At 47.0% G+C, this 22078-nt stretch overlaps 1 protein-coding gene across 2 annotated transcripts in view; it reads left to right on the top strand.

Moving 5' to 3' along the window:
- The window catches only part of LOC126537012 (uncharacterized), a 157349-nt gene that overhangs the window by 17567 nt on the left and 117704 nt on the right, over window positions 1–22078 (top strand). The window contains exons 1-2 of one of the 2 annotated variants that reach the window (XM_072287803.1): window positions 20316–21626; window positions 21739–21819. In XM_072287803.1, coding sequence (XP_072143904.1) covers window positions 21805–21819 — 15 coding nt within the window. In that variant the 5' untranslated portion in view covers window positions 20316–21626; window positions 21739–21804. Of the gene's footprint in view, window positions 1–20315; window positions 21627–21738; window positions 21820–22078 lie in introns of those variants that run through there. The other variant, XM_050184110.3, reaches the window with a different exon arrangement.

Here is a 22078-nt window from a genome sequence, read left to right as displayed (position 1 = left end):
GTGTTTTGTGTCGATTTCCTTTTTTTTTGTCTCCTTCTTCCCTCACACTAAAATGTTTATTTCTAAATGGCAATTTCCAATTTGTTAATTATCTTCTTCTTGTCCCTTTCTCTGAACCGCCCGATTCACGGCCTATATCCCCCTACTGCGACTATGTGCCACAATCACGACAACAACGACAACGTTGTTCCTGAGAAAGGGGAGTCCCTCGTGGGTGCCCGTGCCAGATATAGAAGGCGATAGCGACAACTGCTAGTCCCCCGTGAGAGTGTCTGCTGGTGTCGCAGGCATACCGAGCTCACAGCTCAGTCGCTGAAGTCCGGTGACTCTTTTTTTTATTATTATTTCGTTTATTTTTTTGGCAGACGTTTGGACGATGGCTGCACGAAGGCCATCTGATGTGTCGCGCCGTAAAAAGAAGTTGCCTCTATGCTCAACGGCGACTGTGTTAAAAATCACGCATGTATATTGCCGTGAGCAAAGTAGCCTGCCCGCCTGGTGCTCGGTGGGCGGAAGTCCCTCGGTACCGTAGCACGAGAAAGGGCGTCAGCAAGATATCGATAGAGCATTGGGCAGTTGCAGGATTCATTAGCTCTAACCACGGGGCATCCCGCGGTTGCGGGCGATTGTGCCGGCGGTGAGTCTCGTTAACGTTTTGCTCCACCGATTAGGGTCACGTTGATTTTTAGTCGTTTATAATTGACGACATCGTTGAGTATTCCGGCACCGATGCAAGAGTCAATAAATTCCGGAAACTGGTTGTGAGACTGCGGCATTGCGAAGGGCGAGAAAAAGAAAAGGAGAGGATGAAAGGCGGAGAAATTGGCCTGCTGGCACGGGTGCCCGCACGTCCAACTAAATTAAGTGTAAGTGAGACGTTCTTTTACCGTTTATCATCTCTGTTTAAACACGGCTGCTGCCGTCTTCGTTGTACGAAGCTTCAATTGATGCCAAAATTTCGGCTGACTGCAGGTTCTGGAGAACGAACACTGACTCTTGCGGCGCGGTTTTCGCATTCCACCTGTCGAACGGCGAGTTCTCGTAACACCGTCTCCTGGTTCGTTCGCGTATAGGCGGCGCGTTCCGACTTATTTTAGGCGCTCGGAAACGCTCCGACTTTGAGGCACGCCTTCATTCCCTGTACGGTAACTTAAAGCTTCATCTTCCGTCTGGCCTGTATTACGACGTGGCTGCAGGCTACCTCTATAGACCGCCTATATGACTTGGAGTATGTAGCGTCTCTCTGTGTCGGAGCGACCGGCTTCCCGCCAATTGCGACATTTTGCGGGTGCGGCGTAATGATCTGAAGGCGAATCCTCCCGGAGTCTGGGTACCCGTGGCTGCTGCTGCCGCGGGTCACCGAAATAGTTCGCAAAAAAACAAAGAAAAAAAAAACATGTCCGGTGGTGGGATGGGACCGGAGTCTCCGAGCACAACGGCCAGATGCTCTAACCATTGGCCAATTGTTTATATTTATTTACTGTAATTGAGGCACAATTTCTAGCCCTGAATGCAAAAACGTTCGTGTACCTTTTCCGTTTTCATTTAAGATTTAGGTGCTCGTTAAAGAACCTGAGGTATGGGCGAAACTAATATGCAGCGCTCCGCCGTATACGTATATATATATACGGGCACCTCTCATAGCCGCGGTGTTAATTGTTTCGGTATCCTGAAACCCCGTAACCATTGATATTTATACTATACCCCGTAACTATATACGACGTGTGGCGATGCGCCTTCCTGTCGCAATTTGCCCGCTTATACGTGACGAATTCCACGCACTACATGTTTACCTTGCGCTGAAGCTTTTTGCATCGACAGCAGCGCCACAAGACGCAACTATAGTAGTATAGGGCGGAAGGGAAATTGTAAGGGCGCGATTCACATACGTGTTCGCACTTTCGATCGCTTGTCGACGTTTGCAAGGTTCCCGCAGACCTATGCGAATGTCGGTCGTTCTAGGGAACGCTGTGCATGTTCGACTGCGTCAGCTCTTCATGAGTGCACGCTAACCTTTTTACCTTGTACGTGTATACAGGATGTCCCAGCTAACTTTAGTCATAGTTTAGAAATATGCGAATGCTACGTAGCTGGGCAGAGCCAAGGTAATGTTGTTTGCAGTCGCTTAGAGATACCCAGATTTTTTTTTTTCATTCTGCCTAATCGCATAATTAGTCCTAATTAATTAATTAATGTTTCAAATATCATAATTAGATTAAAAGTGTCAATGAGAAAATTGAAGAGCGACATGAAAAGACAGCCGATACAGCTTTCTGTTGCTCAATACGAGCTACATAAAACTGTTTTTCCGAGCGTGAAAGAAGCCCACAAATGCACGCAGGGTCTCGAGCGGCCAGTCGCGCGGCAATTTTGCGTGCATTTGCGGGCTTCTTTCGCGTTAGGAAAAACAGTTTTATGTAACACGTACTGAGAACAGAAAGCTGTATAGGGAGTTCTTCATGTCGCTATACAATTTTCTTATTGACACTTTTAATCTAGTTATGATATTTGAGAAGTTGATTAACTAATTAAGACTAATTATATAATTAGCCGGAATGAAAAAATAATAAGAGGCCGATAAGAGTTGATATTGGTCGGATCATGTCCGGTAAAGTTGATAAGGACGGATGGTGGTTGATAAGGGTCGGATCTAGTCAGATAAAGTTGATGACGACCGATAAGTGTTTATATTGGTCCGATCACGTTTCGTAACATTGGTAATCACACCAAGCTGTGTAGAGATGAGCAAGTGGCACAACGCTTACGAATACTTAGACAACTCCCAGAGGAGTTTCTGTGTGAACTCCTTTTTTTTTTTCAAGCGAAGCTTATATTGCCTCATTCGTGTGGACGTCGGTGTTGCCGTACGCAAAAAACTCAAGGCGCGCAAAAATAAAAACTGCTTGTCGGGCTGCGGATTCGAACCACCCACCTCCGCGGGACCACCACGCTAACCGATTCAGCCACTGTCGGTTCATCATACGCGCCCTTTAAATGGGGGGCTTTATATGCGTAAAGAAGTAGACGCAGCGCAACGCGCGAGCCAATCACAGGCGTGCTCTCCCTCCGGAGCAGAGAAAGGGTGTGATCTCGTGTTCGCTCGCCTCGCGCCCGCCGTTTCCCGCCAGTTCAGGCCCGGTAGACAGACGTGGAGGCTGCGTTCGGTTCGTTCGGCCAAAGAGCAGGCTGCGTTGAAGGAACGGCAACAGGAGCGGGCCGCTCGTCGTGCGTTCGGCCGAAGAACAGGCGGCGTTTGATAAACGCCATCGAGAACATACCGACCTCGCCGTGAGGGAGCGCGAAGCCGAGGCGTTACGACAACGAAGAGCCGCGGATTCCGAGCTTCGCTTGCACCTCTGTTTTCGGTAGGGGAGGGTTTTTTTTTTTTAGGTCTCTATTACATCCATATCACATCTACCCTCTGTAACTCACTGTTCCATTGAAAAGACACGTTCACCCGCTCTTTGGCCATGTATCTGGCCCTTGCTCCAATAAACCTCGTACATCATCATCGCCACCGCGTCACCACACTGTTTAAGCAAGGGGTTCAACATTAGCTTAATGTCCGTGCTTCTTTTTCTTTGCCGCTACTAGACAGACACTAGCAAAAAGACGCGTGCACAACAAATGTGTACACAGTGGCGGAAAGGGTTATAAACGTAACGGCGACCCTTCAGATAGCGGCTGCGTATGCAGCGACCGGCCGGGGACGTCCGTCCCTTCGGTACGTGTATAGCAGTGGCCCGCAGCCTGACGAAAGAACTTCGCTCCGCGAACAGAGAGATACGGGCTTCGCTATTACGTCCCGCATTGTTTCAGCGCGGCTCGGACCTTTGGCACATTGCGAAAGGGCGACATGCTTTGGAGGCCGCGCCGCAGGCTCGCACGCCGTCGTATCTGGCCGTGCGCGCGCGCGCGCATCTGTATCGCCGACGCCCGTCGACCGTAGCCGATAAGTCGCGCTTTCGTATACACGCGCTGCGTTGACCAGAGCGTCGGCGGCCTCGTTTTTACGATGTCGGCGCGTTGTCCCGCCGTCCGGGCGTAGGTCGGCGCACTCGCTTCGGGAGTTCGCTCGCTTGAATCTGTTCGATCAGCCGTCAGTGCACGTGAGCGCGAGCGGCGGTGAGTGTCAGCTGAATTGTACTGTTATACAAAAGCATAGAGACGCTACTGTCCTGCCTAGCAAAGAGCGGATTGACATGGATTACGACGACTCGTTATGCACCCATTTCACCGTGCGTTCCGAGAGCATGCGCGCCGCGGCCCCGCCGGCGCCATGATGACAGTGTAGTCCTCGCTGAAGTTGAATTCGAGGCCACATTGACGGGAATCTTGTGTACATTGCTATATTGGGGATGTTAGCCAGATAAGTTTAGAGTGAATTTGGGGAGTGAGTCTCTTACAACCGTACTCCTGTTGCAGAATTGTCACCTCCCTGGCTATAAGTGGGCTATAAGTTGGCTTGCCATCGGTAAAAAAAATTGACTCGCCATCCCGGCCCTGCGAAAGCGGGTGTCCAGCGAAGCTGTTGAAACCCACCGCTACAACTACAGAGGGGGACATGCAGTGCTTTATTGCTTTAGAGTAACGGGAGTAATGGTAATTTTGGCAGCACGCCGCCGCTGGTCGTATTGCCGTTTCTTTTTCCTTTGCCGCTCCTCGTATTCACGCTGCTCCTCGGGAGTCGCAACTACGCGTTGCCTACCCATAGCGGTGTTGCAACAACAAAGAAATCAGTGGCTAGGCTGGTTCTTCCGTATATGAAAGGATAGTGACGTCACTCCCCACGTCCTAAGCTGCAGTCGCCGCGACAAGTTGTGCAGCAGTAATATTTACTGGGAAACGTATGCGGAGAGCGCCATACGTGCTTTGCATTGTTAGCAAGGGCGTTTGGATGCTTGTTTTGTCTTTGTTCTTTATTGAAACGAATGCTGTGCTTTATGTACCAAAGAATGTCCGCACTTTTCGCTTCAATCGCTGAGGGTATATTTTTTTTTCTTTTTAGGACGGCGCCGCGAAAAATCCCGACCAACTAGAGATTAACAACTTCGTTGTAAAACACGCGGATGAAGAAAAGAACTAGGAGGGAGCATTGCGCAACGCATTCGAAGCCGACAGAGTCGGCCCACACGCGTGATCGTGTCGCGTTAAGTGTCCACTGCATACCGCTGCCTTCAGTGCACGTGCTTCCGGAAAGACGACGGGTGCGATCGCAACGTGCAGCTGCCACGCTTGGGTGTTGCAACGGAGAGGATAAGTGCGTGCGTTGCAATATGAATGACTGAAGCTGCGCACGCACATTGGGAGAAAACGGATGCACAGAGCGATTCGCGAAGGACCCGAACAAGTAGGCGTCAGTATATTAAACCGTGAACCAAGCACATTGGGCCGAGTCCTTCGAGCAGGGAGGAGTGTGTTGGGCCGACTTTTTGAAGGAGAAGAAAAGTCAAACGGGATGGCTTCACCATGCGAAGGCTGGCTGGCGTGACGTAATGCTTACTCCTATAGTTTTCTCCGTGCACGAACGCAGCACGCTTTTCACCATAGTTGCCCTTCAGCCTGCTAAGGAGTGCTGCTGCACTGGCTCGCTTTGCGGCAGCGGTGATGTGCTATGATTGACGTGGCACTGGTGCTTTAATCGGCCATTGTTTTTTCAACACGTGGTTGCCAACTGGCCATACAAACTTGGCTAGATATAGCGAATATGGAACACTAAGTTTGCTCCAGCGGGAAAAAATAAACGCAAGGAGAGTTCACATCGACAGTGAAGTCTGGAACTACACCTTGGTGTGTTCGAGGTCGCGCACAGAGTACAACCGCTGGCTATATATTTGGCACTCGTCCTACACATACACGTGAACCGGGGCTATGGCGACCTGCGTACAAGCCTGTAGGCATGGCTATCGTGTACTTTGAGGCGCGACTGTCCCGACAAGGTGACGGTGACGTCACAACATCCACTTCGCTCTTTTCTGCAGGAGTACTGGCAAGTTCAAACGTCGTTGTTGTCTATCAACTCCAACAAAACTGTACGAAACAGCTTGAGATCCCAAAATCGTAACTGAAAACAAAGCTGCAAACAAGAGAAAAATATAGATGGAATTAAATAACGGAAATATTTCACACCGGGAAAGAAAAAAGAAAAACATATCCAAGAACGGGACTATCCGTTTAGATTTAGGTGCACGTTAAAGAACCCCAGGTGGTCGAAATTTCCGGAGTCCCCCACTACAGCGTGCCTAATAATCAGAAAGTGGTTTTGGCACGTAACACCCCATAATTAATTAAGGACTATACGTTTACAAGTTTCCAAGTTTATAAGTTTATGCTTCAAAGTATTTAACAGATATGAAATACAAAAGGAGCTCTCCCTTAGTCAAAGACTGTATTGGGACTTACGGTCAAGGTTAGGGGGCGAGAGGAATTACTGTATGGTAGCAGAATAAAGCAACGTCATGTCATTAACATACACGTAAAAATGTACAACATTAGTAGAACAGTAGAATATAAGCGAACAAGTTGAGCGGAAATACACAAAAAAGAGAGATAAAAAAAAAGAGACAAGCGGGGGAGTATCTGCATATGTATATCAAACGTGAACTACACGCAGATAAAAGAATAACGAGAAAAGTCGCATAGGTGTATTGCAATACAAAGAAACTTCAATCGCAAAAAAGAAAAAAAAGAAAGAAAAAAGTGTGAGCAATATACGTGAAAATAAGCTAGGGTACCAAACCAGAAAAAGTCTCAAAAACAATATTATACACAGTGAGCAGGAACTATAAAAAAGACGCACAGCAATGATATTAAATTAATAAAAGAAAATTTAGGATCATTTTTAAGTATGCCTGTGGCCTTACACTCTCTTATAACTAAAGGCAAGGAGTTCCACAATGAAATGCAAGAAAGAAATGAACTGGGAATTTACCATATTTAGTGTGCACTTTGAGCAAGATAAAATGTTTGTTAGATGCAAATAACCTAACGTTAGCATTCAGTAAAGATGATTCTAAAGTTAGGTCAACTGGGAGCTGATTGCTCACCAGCTTATAAAACGACATGCCCTAACTATAGTCAATTATCTGAGACACGGTGGGCATGTTATTACTTCTCAGAAGTTCTCTTCTATTAGCATTGTAAGAGTTACAAGTTGGTGCCCTGATGGCTTGATTTTAATGATTTGCAACGAGCTGATATGAGTATTATACTATGTGTTTCCCCCAGACGCCACAGTAGGGTTGATATATGCATAAATGAATGCGTCATCGAGCGACAAGAGTGTGTTAGGTTTGAGATTGGAGCGTGCTGTAATGAGGACTCGGATGCCGTAAACAATTTTTTTACGCATGTTATATGATGATGGCATTTAAGATTGCAGTCTAATTTAGACCCCAAGTATGTGGCCTGATCACTCGCGGTAATTTGATGTTGCCCAATTAATATAGATGATATGCTATTTATGAGACGTTGGCCAGAGCTGAAAACAACGAATTTTTATTTTAGAGGGTTTATTTGCAGTTTATTTTTATTACACCGTTCCTGAACGTTTGCAGTGTCAGAGTTCAGTTTATTTGTCAGCGCCGAATCGCAATTGGCAGAGTTTAGTATCATCGAGTCATTGGCATATAGCATACGTTTAGAGTATTCAAGACAGACATATCAGTTATGAAAGAAAATTAGGAGAAGAGGGCCATGAATAGACCCTTGAGGTGCACCTAAATTAGCAATTTTCATATCGGAGACAGCATCAGAAACGCTGACAATTTGAATTGATTTATGTAAGTAACTATTTAAAAGTTGCAGACCTTAATAACGAAACAAAACAAAATAACAAATAAGTACGCATCACATGCAGTGCATAACCGTCTCATGTACGACTGCAGTAACAAGCATGGCTAACCTTCAATCGGGAGTTTTCACAAAAAGCGCATCTAATTCAATGGACGCGAGAGAATCGTCAGCGTTAATAAAATACATTGGCACGATCACTAAGCTCTGTCGACAACGACGCAACATCGCTGCAGGCTTTTAATAGCGCCTCGCAGAGGAGCTACTGAGATAAGGCCACAATTCAGACTATGTGTACTGACCGGCTTATAGTAGATAATTATGACAAAGGATGGCGGACACAACTCTATCTCTACACAGCAGCCTATGGTTATAGGCTTCCGCGACATCACACAGTTTTGACCGAAGTTCGAAAAAAATATCCGACCCATATTTTGCCGCAAAATATCGCCAGGGGGGAACTCTGGCACTACGTTCTTCGAGCTGCCATGAGAATGATGCGCCATACATGGATTTGCCTAATCATCGTGCTTGCGGGTTCGGACGTTCTGGTCACTTTATTTATTACGCTCTGCTTTTTTTTTTCTAAATTTTCGGACAATCATAGTTGTCCAAACACGTGCAAGGGACTACGTCTCAGTTCACATACATAATTATTGCGAATTATTGCATTTGTAACGCGATGTTTTATTGAAAATGGTGAATTTGCAAAAGCCGCAAAGCCGTTTGAAGCCAGAGGTACTATAATTAGCTCAATACAAGCGTTCGCATGATTCTCACGATTTCCTTTTAAATTTACTAGTGGGAACCCTGTCGCATGTGATCGCTCATGCAGCTACCGCGCGAATAATGGTTAGTGCATGAATTGGTCTCATCTTCGTACTTGTGCGAAAAAAAAAAGAGAAAAGAAGACATTAAACTCGAGACAGCGATATGCAGCGGTCCTTCTTTAGGCATGTGCACTTCAGCGCCTATCAAGCAGTTCCCCGAATGTTAGGCCATTCTCCTCTCTCTCTCTCTCTCTCTCTCTCTCTCTCTCTATATATATATATATATATATATATATATATATATATATATATATATCAGACGCACACTCACGCTGATCATCATCATTTTTATGTCCACTGCAGAACGACTGTCTCTCCCAGCGATCTAGTTGCAGTCTTGCGCTATATATCTGATTACAGCTTGCACCTGCGAATTTGCTAATTTCATCACCCCACCTAATTTTCTGCAGTTCTCGACTGCGCTTCCCTTTCCTTGGCACCCATTCTGTAACTCTAATAGGCCACCGGTTATCTGCCCTATGCATTACAAAGCCCGCCCCGCTCCATTCAACCGCCCTCCCCCCTCCTTTGTGTGAACTAGAATATCGGTTACCCCCGTTTGCTCTCTGATTCACTCCGCTATCTTCCTATCTCTTAAACATCTGCAGCAAGGCTTTATTAAGTCTATCTTTAAGCAGAAATAAGGACGTATTAAAAAAAATAATAACAGAAAACGTTACGCGTAACATTTTTGGTCCTTCGCTCTTTGCGCGATGAAATAACGGTTACGCAATTTTTGGAACACCTCTGTATAGCTAGGAGATCTGCCGGCAGTACCCTTATTCCTCACACCCTGCTCTTACTCACCCAACTCAAAACTTTCCTGCTCGGATTGAAATCCTTGCTTTGGGAAGCCTCACCAAGGTATGGCTAATTTCGTCAAAAGAATATTTTTCCGAGTCTAAAATTTTCCTTCTTTTGAATATTTAACTGCACAGATCCTTTTCACTTAAGTGCTATACTGCAATGAAATTTCACTTTGGCAAAATCTGTTTTAAATGCGTAGTATACGCGCTATGGAATCAATCTGATTCGATAGTATCTATCATTCAATCCTGGCTGTACCATGCAGGCTAAAAAGAAGAAGACGAAGACGAAGAAAGAAAAAAAAACCCTTTTCAGTTATTTCCGTTCTGTCAGCTGCAACACACGTAGGCTTTCTTGCGAAGCCTCCCCCCCCCCCTTTTTTCCCCACCCTTTATTCCACATTACTGCCACCACTACACATCTTCCCGGATTTTGTAGTGCGATGGGGGCGAAATGCAAGAACGCCCGTTTCCCCTGCATGGGGACGCGGGCACGTTAAAAATATCCGTGTGGTCAAAATTAATCCGGAGACCCTCACTACGGGAAGCGCCTCATACTCAAATCGTAGTTTTGGCACGTAAAAGTCCATCATCCAATCCAGTTCAAATTTTGTGAAGGGGCTCCATCCTCTGGTGCCGGGTTCGAAGCGCCGATCTATGCGTAAGCCTGATGAAAGATTCAGGCGTGAACGTCAGCTTCTCTTCAGGCGATAATGTGCCTGACGCAATCACGGAAATAACCGGCAAGAGAAAGAGGCAGCGCAGCGATATACGCGCGATAAAACGCGCTAAGAAGTCGCCTATTCTGCGAGTCCTTGTGGAGCGCGGACTTAGCTCGTCGAGAGGCTCATAACGGGGAAGAGGAGGGCGGAGTGCCGGCAGAGATATAGTCGCCGATAAGCGCATTGATTTCGGCGCCCGGTGTGTGTGCGGCCGCTTATCGGCGCGAAGCTGCTGACGCGTGCTTCGCGTCCGCTAATCTGCCTGCTGCCCTTCCGCGTATCGTGATTTACGGCGGCTTCGCAAACCCCATAATGGGGGTGGCTGCGCGCTAATGGTGTGTACGTCATGATCGAGTGGACACACCCACCGCGGTGGCTTATGTTCTGCAGGTCTTGCACTGCTCACGGGTCCATGTTCAAGCATTTCATTTAATATTTGCATGTTTTATTTGGCATTCATCATGGGAAGCCATGAGAAGGGACAACCTTTTTCTTCCGCTCGAGAAGGGAGGCCTGAGTCTTGTGCATTTGTTTGTGCGACAATTGGTCGTGCGCTTATTTTACCTTAAAAAATGTCCGTCATCCATTCCTTCTCGCAGTTAATCGAGCACGTCTCCCGTCACACCTGCCTTTTCTTTTTGTCACGACAAACTCTGCTCAAGAACTGCCGTTATGGGGCTTCCTAAAATAATTTGTCGACACTATTTCATTCTTAAAAGCCAGATTCACCCTTGAATATTTGTTTACCGTTAATCGCACGTCGCTAAATGTAGCACTTATAGATAACCTTTCCCCTGAACCTCTGTACCGAAAGCTGTCTCTATAGAGACCAAATATATTTGGTCAAGATGTTCTTTGCCGTGTCAGTAGAATGTGCCTTACGCCAGCACCGAAAACATCTTTCTTTAAGCTGCACGCCTCCACCCTGCCAGTTAAAACGTGGCTTCAAGAAAAAAGGATTGTTTGTACCCTGGTATACAAATTGTAGACTTTGCAATCAACCAGAGACAATAGAACATTGCTTTATACTTTGTCGTGACGCATTTCATTTTGGGACATTTTACAAAAAACTATCAAAAATGACTTTCTTCTCACATATTATGGTATCCTGTTCCTTCCTTTCAAAAAGACAGCCAGTAATACACCATATGATTTGTTTATGTTATTAGGACTTTATTCATTATGGAGAAGTCGAATGATCGACAGACATGCGGAGCCACCTCGGTCGACAAGGTCAAGAGACTGCTCAAGACAAGAGAAGAGACTGCTCAAGTGCGTAGTGTGGTTGCTACCTTTGATCCTGTACCTGAATGGATTTCGCGTCTGGACGCTTGTGTTTGTTTGCCCGAATTTTGAACTTTCATTGGACTGCGTACCATGTGCGTATTTGTTTCTCATGTATGTTCAGATGCAATGTAGCAATTTCGGATTGACACTACGCATAATTCCATGCAATAAAAAGAAGAGCGGTGGCTTATAGCGTGGTTACGCGTCCTCCCGCTGCTAAGCACGAGGGCGCGGGTTCGATTCCCGACTACACGGCGGCCGCTTTGCGGCGTCGCAGTTGTAATTTGGGCGAGTTGATTCTTTTTTTTTTTCTGTAGTGAATTTGTTTTAGCATTGACGGCCACTGACACAAGAAGGGGGCAACGGACACGCACACCTGTGTCCCCACCCCCCCTTTTTTTTTTGTCCGTGTCTTTCCGGGCTAAAACAAGTTTCACTATGCATTTCGATGACTTCGAAGGGCGAAAAATACTCGTTCACGGCATACTTGTAGAGCGAATGGTAAAGAACCCCATTATTTGCGACCTTCTTCATTGGCTCAGACTCTGCTGTGCGAGCGTACTAGCGCTGGCAGTCGTAATTGAATCCGGAGCAATCCGGATTTCGGGGCGTTAATCCCTATAATTTTATTTCGTTTAATTACTCAAGCGGCGGCTTGTTTAGGCTTGGAATGGTGCTACGGACAGTTAAGGAAAACGTTGAATTAGTTCAAGCTGGTATAGAGTGCATTAGTTTGCGGAAGATAGCCGCGGATCTTAATGGCAAAGGCAGTGAACCTCTTTCTTGGTGCGCATTGAAATACCCCAGGTGGTCAAAAATTAATCCCACTTCCCCCATTACGGCGTGCCTCAAAAACATATCCTGGTTTTGGCACGCAAAACCCCAGAATGTAACTTTTTAAAATGTCCCTTTAAAGTCCAACTGGGATGACATTTCACTTTGACTAATTTGATCATAAATGAGTAGCATATACTGTCGAAGCAATCTGGCGAAGCTGTTGGACTGGAAATGGCCTAACGTTTCTATTAGCGCTGTTTAAGTAGCACCTAAGCAGACGACGAATGCACGTGGTGGCTGGCGTGTATGTCGCAAATATATGGGGCGTGCGAGGCCAAGCTTTCTGTCTTGACATCCAAATAAGCTTTCTCTTTATCTACGCAATATCCGCTTCCTGCTCAGTGTCGCCTTCATTTATAACAGTGCCTTCTCAAACGTCGATCTCCTGGTAATGCATTCGACGGTCTATAGCGACGGTGATTGAAGTTGTCGCCAAAGAAGCGTTCGAAGGCTCCAGTTCTGCAGGTTCTGGGCTGATGCGGAGCACTGTCACGATACATGGGTGCGAGCCGATGATGTGAGCGCTCTCATTAAACCATAATCCCGTCGTCGTTTTCTCCATTCTTCATCGATCGACATCATTTGTTAGGTTCTCGATTTTGTAACCGTTTTAGGAATGCTTATTTCAAACTATGATAAGTTATCTGTTACATGTGTACAGTCAACCGCAAAAGTTTACGGGATGCAGGATCTGCCAAGAAGCTGAATTGTCGCGAAGCGTGGTCACACAGCCTCGAATTAAATGTTCCAGCATGTTCCAGCCTTCGCCACCTGCACAGTGATTCATTAAATATGAAGTGTCATGCCTTAACAGTGAAGGAATTCACATTTGAAGGGGAAACCGCATCCCGCGAACTCTTGCTGGTGACTGTACATATAACGGCCATGTTCACATTCAAATGCATAAACATCAGCGATACGCTGTGCCATCACCGCCGCCGTTATAAGGCTTGACGTCTCCTTGCAGCGGCTTGCAAATATTGCTTCTCTCACTCGGCTCAGATTTCGCGGATACGTGCAATGTAACAGGAAAGACGTCATCTTTCGCAGCTGATCAGATATCACCCGAAATGCAGGTAACAGGAAGCTTTGGCTCGGCAGATCATCATCATCATAATCATAATAATAATCATCATATTTTATGTACATTGCAGGGCGAAGGCCTCTCCGTGCGACCTCCAATTACCCCTGTCCTGCGCCAACCGATTCCAACTAGCGCGCGTCAATTTCCTAATTTCATCACCACACCTAGTTTTCTGCCGTCCTCGACTGCGCTTCCCTTGTCTTGGCACCCATTCTGTAACCCTAATGGTCCACCGGTTATCTAACCTACGCATTACATGGCCTGCCCAGCTCCATTTTTTTTCTCAATGTCAATTAGAATATCGGCTATTCCCGTTTGTTCTCTGATACACACCGCTCTCTTCCTGTCTCTTAATGTTACGTCTAACATTCCCCGTCCGCATCCGCAACTCAGCCGACAGCAGCAAACGATCCTGCGGCGCACGCAAGCGGGGTCGCTAGCGCATCCCGTGCTCTTGCACAAGATGTTCCCAACAGAGCATGACACTTTATGCCCTTTTTGCAGACGGTCAAAAGGCACTCTAGCACACATCATTGCAGAGTGCACTGAGCTCAAGAACCCCCCACCATCCCTACCCCCCACCCTCCCCAGCCCCAACCCCCCCGAGCGATGGGAGACCTTGTTGTCCAGCCCCGACCTACCGACCCAGCTCGCGCTGGCGGCTAGGGGCCAGGAACTGCTGGACGCATATGGGACCTGCGAATAAGGTTCCACCCCATCTGGTGCCAGCGCGCACCAACCGCCACTAAGCGCTCAGTTCAAAAGTTGATTCTCTCTCTCTCTAACATTCTTCGTTCCATCGCTGTTTGCGTGGTCCTTAACTTGTTGTCGAGCTTCTTTGTCAACCTCCAAGTTTCTGTCCCATACGTTAGCGCCGGTAGAATGCATCGATTGTACACCTTTCTTTTCAGTGATCGTGGTAAGCTTCCAGTCATGATCTGGCAATGTCTTCCGCAGCTTCTATCTACATGTAAATACACATGTGAACGGAGGAATCGTTGTTCTCATCCAGATTGTTTTTGAAATTTTTTGTGTGGTTTTGTTTGCCTTGATTCTTGCTCAGCAAGCATAGCGGTCTGTGCGAACCTCTCCCAAGCTACGCACTCCTGGAAAGCCGGACGCCGATTTGGTACCCGTCTGATAAGCCGTTGGGTGTCCGGCAGTGGGGATCGAACTACGCACCTCCCACAGCCGTGCCGGGTGTCCAACCCACTGAGCCATGGTTGCAGTTTCTCAGAAAAAAAAAAAAAAAAAAGAAAGAAAGGAAGAAGAAGGAGAGAGAGAGAGAGAGATATTAAATTTAGGCACTGTATCAAGCAGATTTTTCACTTATGCTATCTATTCTTTTTACAAAAATGATTAAAAATTGGAAAATTGCTGAATGTTCAAATGCCAGGTTTTCAACTCCGTAACTCAAGAAGTGAAAGAAATTAATCATATCACAATTCTAGGAACTGCGGCTATTAAGGCATTTAAAGCAAACAAAACTGATGTATTATTCACTGCTCTCAAATGTAGCACTAATCTGTGAGTATGACTTTTTTTTTTGTATTCATGTACCCTGAAGGCCCTTTTACAAGCATTACATGGGGGTTACATAACATTAAATAACATTACATAACATATTACGGGGAATAAATAATGAAAACGAGCGCCATTTGCTGAGAACAGAATTTGATAAAACATACTGAAAATACACTGCAAACACTGAGAACATAATGGAAAAAGTAGAACTAATATGGTAGTGGCAACAATAGAGAATAATACAATTCTAAGCAGTCGGCACAATACAATTTTAACAGTCGGCACGCAATAAGCAGTTCAGTTTGCCTACAAAAGCGTCTTGGTTACTGACAGAAGCGATTTCCGCAGGCAGCATATCCCAATGGTAAATGGCAAGGAGCAAGGGGGAATGACGCATAAGCTTGGTACGAGTGATCTTTGGTTGTACTTTAAAGCCGTGGTCTAATCGGGGAAAGATGCGATGGGCCGGTTTGATATGAGGTTCTGTGAATGGCGCAGGATTGTAATAAAGTCGTTGAAAGTGAGATAACAGGGTAACGAGTCTTCGCGTTTCCAGTGAACATAAATTTAGACGCGATTTGATATCAGTAATGCTGGAGTAGCGAGAGTACTTCCTTGTGATAAACCTAGCGGCCTTATTCGGCAATGATTAGAGTTTCCCGGCAAGGTATGCTTGATGCGGCTTCCAGATGATGGCGGCGTATTCTAGTTGGGATCCGACTAAAGTTGTGTATGCATGCAGAACCCTCGTAATTAAAATAAATTCCAGGGTATTACGTGTCAAAACCACGATATATGATTATGAGGCGTGCCGTATAGTGCGGAGTCTGGATTAATTTTCGATTAATTAAGTGCAGCTCGTAACCCTCGTAAGCGTTGTCATCATTTCACGTCATATTTCTCCGCTTTAGATGCTTTCATAAGTCACGTTTACAGAACTGCGACATCTGTTTTCGATGCATAGTTACCACTTTGTAAGCATTGTGCTTTTATATTTTTTGAAACTCTTTTTGTTTGCGATTGTTGTAAAAAAATGTGATGTCCTTTATCAAAATTTGCTTGCGACAGTTGGTAGAATTTAACTTTCCACATGAATGCGTAAGATTTCATTGAAATCGGCGCAGCAGTTGTCTATCGAGATTTGTCTATCGAGTATAGTACTAGTATACTTAAGCAATTCACAGTGACCACGCCGCTGTTGGCGAGTGCCTCATCGTACCTGGCTGGCTACTTGTCCTGTTTCGGGCCAGTGCGTCGTGAGAACCGTACGAGTCTTCTATACGTCATCTCCATTATGCGTTCGAGCCTTGTTTGTCTATCGGTGCAATATTGGCGCATTTCCAACCACGACAGAGCCTCCCTCCCTCCCCTCTCTCTCGGTCTCTGAACGAGGCGACTGGTTAAGCGCGCATGAAATACGTCGCTTCTCGCCTCGCTGCGAAATTCTGCTTCACTTGAACCGTTTCCAATGATTTTACGTGTGTGCTTTTCTATCATTGTTATCATTGCGACACCAATAAATAACGAGATGTTAGCACCAGGAGGTGATGGCCGACTACTAGTCGCACTAGAAAAGCACAAATGCATCACAAGTTTCAGAGAACGGCACAAAGGAAACATATGATAATATGTCGTAGACGCAACAAGGACTAGAAACTTAGAATGAATGTTCGCATGAGAAAGAGAGAGAGAGAGAGAAAAAGAAAGGCACATGGCTGCTTGCGAATAAGAAAAAACAGCTTCTTTAGCAGCACTGAAATATGGGCCAATGTAAGCCCGACGTGTCCTACGTTTGACTACGTCGTTCCAAATGACGTTGGACAGCGTCGTTCTAACATATCGCTATCATGGAGGCCCACTTACGAGTATAGTGCATTGCTCGCGATATACAGTGTGCACTCTGGTCGACAAAGTGTTACTGGCCCTTTAGAGTAACATGTGGCGGCTTTTTAAACAGTCTTAGTCTGCAGCGCGTCCAACAACTTCCTTGTGCTTTATGCTTTAATGCGTTGTGATTCCTTGTTTACGCGTATACGTCTAAGGACTATCGGATTTCCTCGGCGCCCTGATCGAACCGTTACACCGCCTGACTGTAGCATCGTTCGCTTCCTTGTCTGCTAACAACGTAGCAGATGCTGTGTTTGTTTGTTTGTTTCACCGTGGTCTGTTCATTTCCTGCGTGCTTGCTCTTCCAATGATCTCTCGCACGTGACTTTTTCCCCCGTGTCGAGAATGCGATCCGTGGATCGAGCTGCCAGCGAGTCGCAGGCGTTGCCGCAAGGTCATTAAAATTTAAAAATTTTCTTTCGATCGGGCCTCCCGTCGGGCAGCCGTATGAAAGAGAGACGTCGCGCTGCCCGAGGCCCTCTTTGCGCAACGCCTTCTTCTTCTTCTTTTTTTTTTTACTTTTCCCCCCCGGGAGGAAAATCGAAGCGACACCACGGAGGGCGCAGCCTCGGCGCCCTGCCTTCGGCTCACCTCCCCCACCTCCCTGTCGCTGTGCTGTGGAAGAGCCCACGGCGCAACTACGCGCCATATCAACCGCGCTCGCCGCGATGCTGACCAATTCAATAATGACGCATGTTTCACCACGATCGAACGCTTTACAGGTTTCCTTCTTTTTCTTTTTTAAAGCGTCCTTGCTTTGCCCATATCTCCGTGGGTTGGCGTGTGCCGAGGAAGTGTAACGAGAGTACGACGAGAGAGAGAGAGGGAGTATTGGTGCGTCGTGTTTCTGCGTCACATTGACGTCAGAACGCACCTTTGACACCAGCTACCGCTCAATGAGAAACTACGCGTCCGATGGTGAGGTTTGAACCAGGGTCCGTCAGGTGCAGCGGCCGTAGCATACACTAGCCATTGGGCCACAAGTATAGGCGTACGTGGCAAGACCACTCCCTTCTTCGAGGAAGCTCTGTGCTGCTTTGAGACGCTATGCGATATCGCACCGCCTTCGCGATCGGCACAGATCGGCGGCAGAAAGCTGAACACGACAAAAAACGACGCACATCTGCGCGCGTCTCGCTGCCATGCCTGCACCGGACTGCGAGGTGCAGACGTGTCACAGCCGCAGAAAACAGATGGTTCGACTTGACGAGAAAGTAGCACGCCGACAAGGACACAATGGTAAAACCGGTATAAGCAGCTGCGCTTACTTTGTCGATCATCTTCGATGGTTATCTTACATTTTGCTTTCGTTATATTTCTTTATTTCGTTTGGAACGAGACTCACTGCATTGAAAGTGAGCCGTTTCGCAACTATACGTGGAGGTAGTCGGGGGTGTGAAACTAGACGTACGAGGGCCCAACCACATGAAGCGACTTTCCGGCGTCTACTCGGCGTCGTGTTGCCCCAGCGCTGGCGCGTGGGGCGTCAGGTCGGCTCTTAAGATAGCGAACGACCGTCCGAATGCAAAGCCTTCTATCGCTGTCTTCACTCAAACTGTAGCAGCAACGCCAGCAACAATTTATAAATGTTGTTGCGTGCGGAAGCACACAGACAAAAGAGACTATTTGCACTGTATTTCCACTGGAGTCAGGCCGCCAGGCATACACTCGCTCGCGCCAAGAGGCCAGACACTTCATCGTCTCTCGAGCGTCTGTCGATGGTATCGTAATACTATACCCCCCGGCGGCAAAAGCGCTGTGCCGCCGGTACCGTTAAATATCTAAGGTGCGTGGAGAGTCGTAGTGCTTGAGTCTGGTGACGTGGACAATGTCACAGGTTGTCACAGAGGAGGACGTAGTTTATATATATATATATATATATATATATATATATATATATATATATATATATATATATATATATATATATATATATATATATATATATATATATAATTTTATTTCTGGGGTTGGCTATAGACTGAACCCCGTTCTCAGGGAATCATATTGTGGGACCACTGCTTCGCGCGTACGGTTACTCGCAAGGGTATGGACCTGGCAATTGAAGACATTTAAATAATATGACTCGTCACTCAGCCTGCATGCAGAGCGGCATACAGCAGCATGCTGTCTATATAGCTATACGGCACGGAACATGCTATTGACGACGTGGTTTCACAGGGTCTGAATGAATGATACGACTGTCGGCTGGCGATTCGCTTCTTCACGAACAGCTAGCTACCTCATTGCAGGCGCGAACTTATTCAAGAAAATAAAACGAGAATACGTTTTCTCTGAAGCATGCGCGAATTTCTGTGTATAGGCGCGGCGCTGAAGTTCTGCGAATAAATAATACAGCCGCAATATTGCAAGTAAGCGGCGCTCCTGCCGTTACACAAATATGCAGATGAGCGTTGGCGAAGGGCACTCAAATAGTCTGTAGTCCCGCGGTTGTCGTTGCTTGCAAAATCGCGACTTTATACGCTTGAATGCAGCGAAAGTGATCCGCGCCTCGTGCGGACTTGTAGCGCGCACGCGCGCACGCTGCTACTGCTGCTGCTGCTGAAATTGTCCGTGCAGGAGCATAAGCACACACCCCTTCTCAAGGCCGTTTGTAATATTGGGAATGTAAGAACGATGGGAATCGACGAGGGTGGAGATATGGGCTTGTTGGTCGCGGTCGTCAGGCACCGGTACACCTGGATAGCGCAGCAAAGCACAGACACATCTGTATTTTTTGGGTGTATAAGTACGACCGATCCAGGAAATAAATTCCGTTATTGATAGTTAGCGCCTGTCTTCGTCTCCGTTTCTTCTTGCGTTTCTTCTGCGCTATCCGGAGACCATTCCATGATGGGAATCGCCTCACTTGCGCGACACGATCCACGTGTGTTTGCGTGCCAGCCTCTTCCTTCTTAGAAACGCGCCGCCATCATTTTGTGATTTGGCTCTCACGATTCGGCGCAGCGGCTCTAATTTAGCCACTCGGCTTGGATTGATGAGCGAGCACTGTCACTTGCCACGCGGGCTCGCTGTCTGTGTGTCACCGCTAAGACAACGAAGCCCGCCGCGCGATGGTGATCTCGAAGTAGCCCCATAGTTTTCGACCGTGCAGATGATTGATCGCGTCTCAATTATGCACTATCGGGATGTCACTTCCTCCGTGGCCGTAAAGCAGGCTATATATCTATCGTTCGTGTTCTATACGAGTGAGTTCGTTTGCTCGGAAATCGTCAGATGGTATCGTTAAAAGAGTGGGAACTGTGGCGATTCTCTCCCTGCATGCTTGATTGAACAACGAGGGCGGGCTAGGAAGAGACGACTGGCTGGGCTGGGCTGCGCTGCTCCCACGAGGTTTCGGAACGTCCCACCGACTCGTGTATACTCTTCGCTGCCTGCACTGCAGGTGTTGTATCGCCGCTTAGATAGCGATACACATTGTATACGATGCACTCGCGGCCGATCGCGTAGCTACGAGTCCGATGTTGTAAGAAAAATTTCTCTACAAGCTCAATTATTGTTTCGGGCGGGGTTCAAGCTCACGACTGTGGGGTTGCTCCTAGCTAATGCCTTTTGCATATCCTGCGCACTCTCACATTTTTGAAAAACCAACGTGCCAAAGCGTAATCGAGGCTTGGAGAGCAGACATGCGTGCTCACTTTCGGTGACTGGGTTCCACCAGTTTAGTTCTGCGTGACCAGGTGCTCGAAGCCTCACTATATATGCTGCATCAAAGGACGCGATCTGTCCACACGCTAGCGTGGTTACTTGGGACGGGTATTACCGAGGAGACATCGGAGACATCTAACACTTTCTGTGGTCGTGCATAATTTATAGTGCATACCGTAATGAAAGGGACGCTCTTTTCGAAAATCTAAAAAAAGGGAGAAAGAAAGGCCAGAGTGCATGCAATACCTTGCTTTCAGAAGAGTACGTTATAACCTGCCTTCGTCTCTCATTTCTAAGAGAGACACTTGCGTGCTAAACATAAGTTAACATACGAGCTAGAGTGACACTGCGAGGCGGAACAATTACGGGCCTATATCGCCATGCTGAACTGGCCTGCAGGTATACAATCGACTACTGAACTCGGCCGCCAAAGAAGAGGGGACCATGCATAGTGTTCAGTTCGTCCAGAGTTCCGGCCTCACCATAACATTCTCTGCGCTACCTTATAGTAACTCGCGATGGGAAAAATAGAAACCAAAACGATTGCCATGCATCTGTCTTGTCCGCACTGATATGGCGCTTTTGCCTGCATCGCGGATGTAAAGGACTTTCACAGAACGAAGCGCATTTCTGAAAGTTGGGAAAGTGGAGGATAAAAAAAGAACTTACGCTACAACTGTTCTGAGTTCATATACCAGCCGGTCGCGGTGGTGGACATATTATTAGCGAAGGGCGGCCAATGGCAAACAGCGCTTACGAATGAGCAGCCTTCTGAATTCGACCCCAGCTTCGTGCAGCAACAAAAAAAAAAAAAAAAAAGGTAAGCTGGGCAAGCTTGATATGATTGCAAAGACTTTCGGATAAGCCCCCTGGAACATCATTAGTGTTACAATAGGCTATTGTAATAATAATAATAATAATAATGGTAATAATTTTACGCACTTCTGTCACAACGTAAATGAAAGGGAAAGCCATGGCTGCGCTGGCGTTCCAGCGCGGATAATCCTGAGCGTCCGCGGTGCTTATTCCGCGTCCCTTTTATGCACCCGGTGCAGACGCGCTAGCACCCGCTAAAGCTGCCACGTGGTCTCGTGATGGTAACGCTAAGCAGTGCAGTAACGCGCTAAAAACTGTTCGCAGTGCAAATGTTGATCGGATTGTGTTCAGTGTGTTCTGAGGGTGTGACACGGTGGGCATTCACATTACTCTCTTTTACTCGTGCCTCAAGGCCTGACATTTCTGTCGGAGCAGCTGTATACACTGCGTTTTGTGTGTGTGACTCTGGGGCGGGGTCTTTGCAGCGGGACTCCCCCACGCTGCCTGGTCGAGCAGGGACCCCCGGCCTGGCGCCCGAGTCAGCGTTCGCCATGAGCTCCAAGGAGGTCAGTCTCGCAACCCGCATACACGCTTACGCGCTTTGCCCGCGTGCGAGACACAGTCGATATGCGCGCTGCTGCGATAGGCCTGCTGGTGCGAACCTGTTAATAGCAATAAAATATTGATGGGAAACTATATTGGAGGATGATTGTCAAAGCTAAGCGGTAGCTTCCCGATACATCCGTCGAAATTTGCTGCTGAGGCACTTATTAGTTAGCACTATTGGTTAATGCTATGGGTGCGTCGTATGCCGGTATGGGTATG

Source organism: Dermacentor andersoni, chromosome 4, assembly GCF_023375885.2.
Source record: "Dermacentor andersoni chromosome 4, qqDerAnde1_hic_scaffold, whole genome shotgun sequence".
NCBI classification, from domain to species: domain Eukaryota; kingdom Metazoa; phylum Arthropoda; class Arachnida; order Ixodida; family Ixodidae; genus Dermacentor; species Dermacentor andersoni.
Note: the sequence above shows the minus strand (reverse complement) of the source record. Positions and strands in the feature narration are given on the sequence as shown.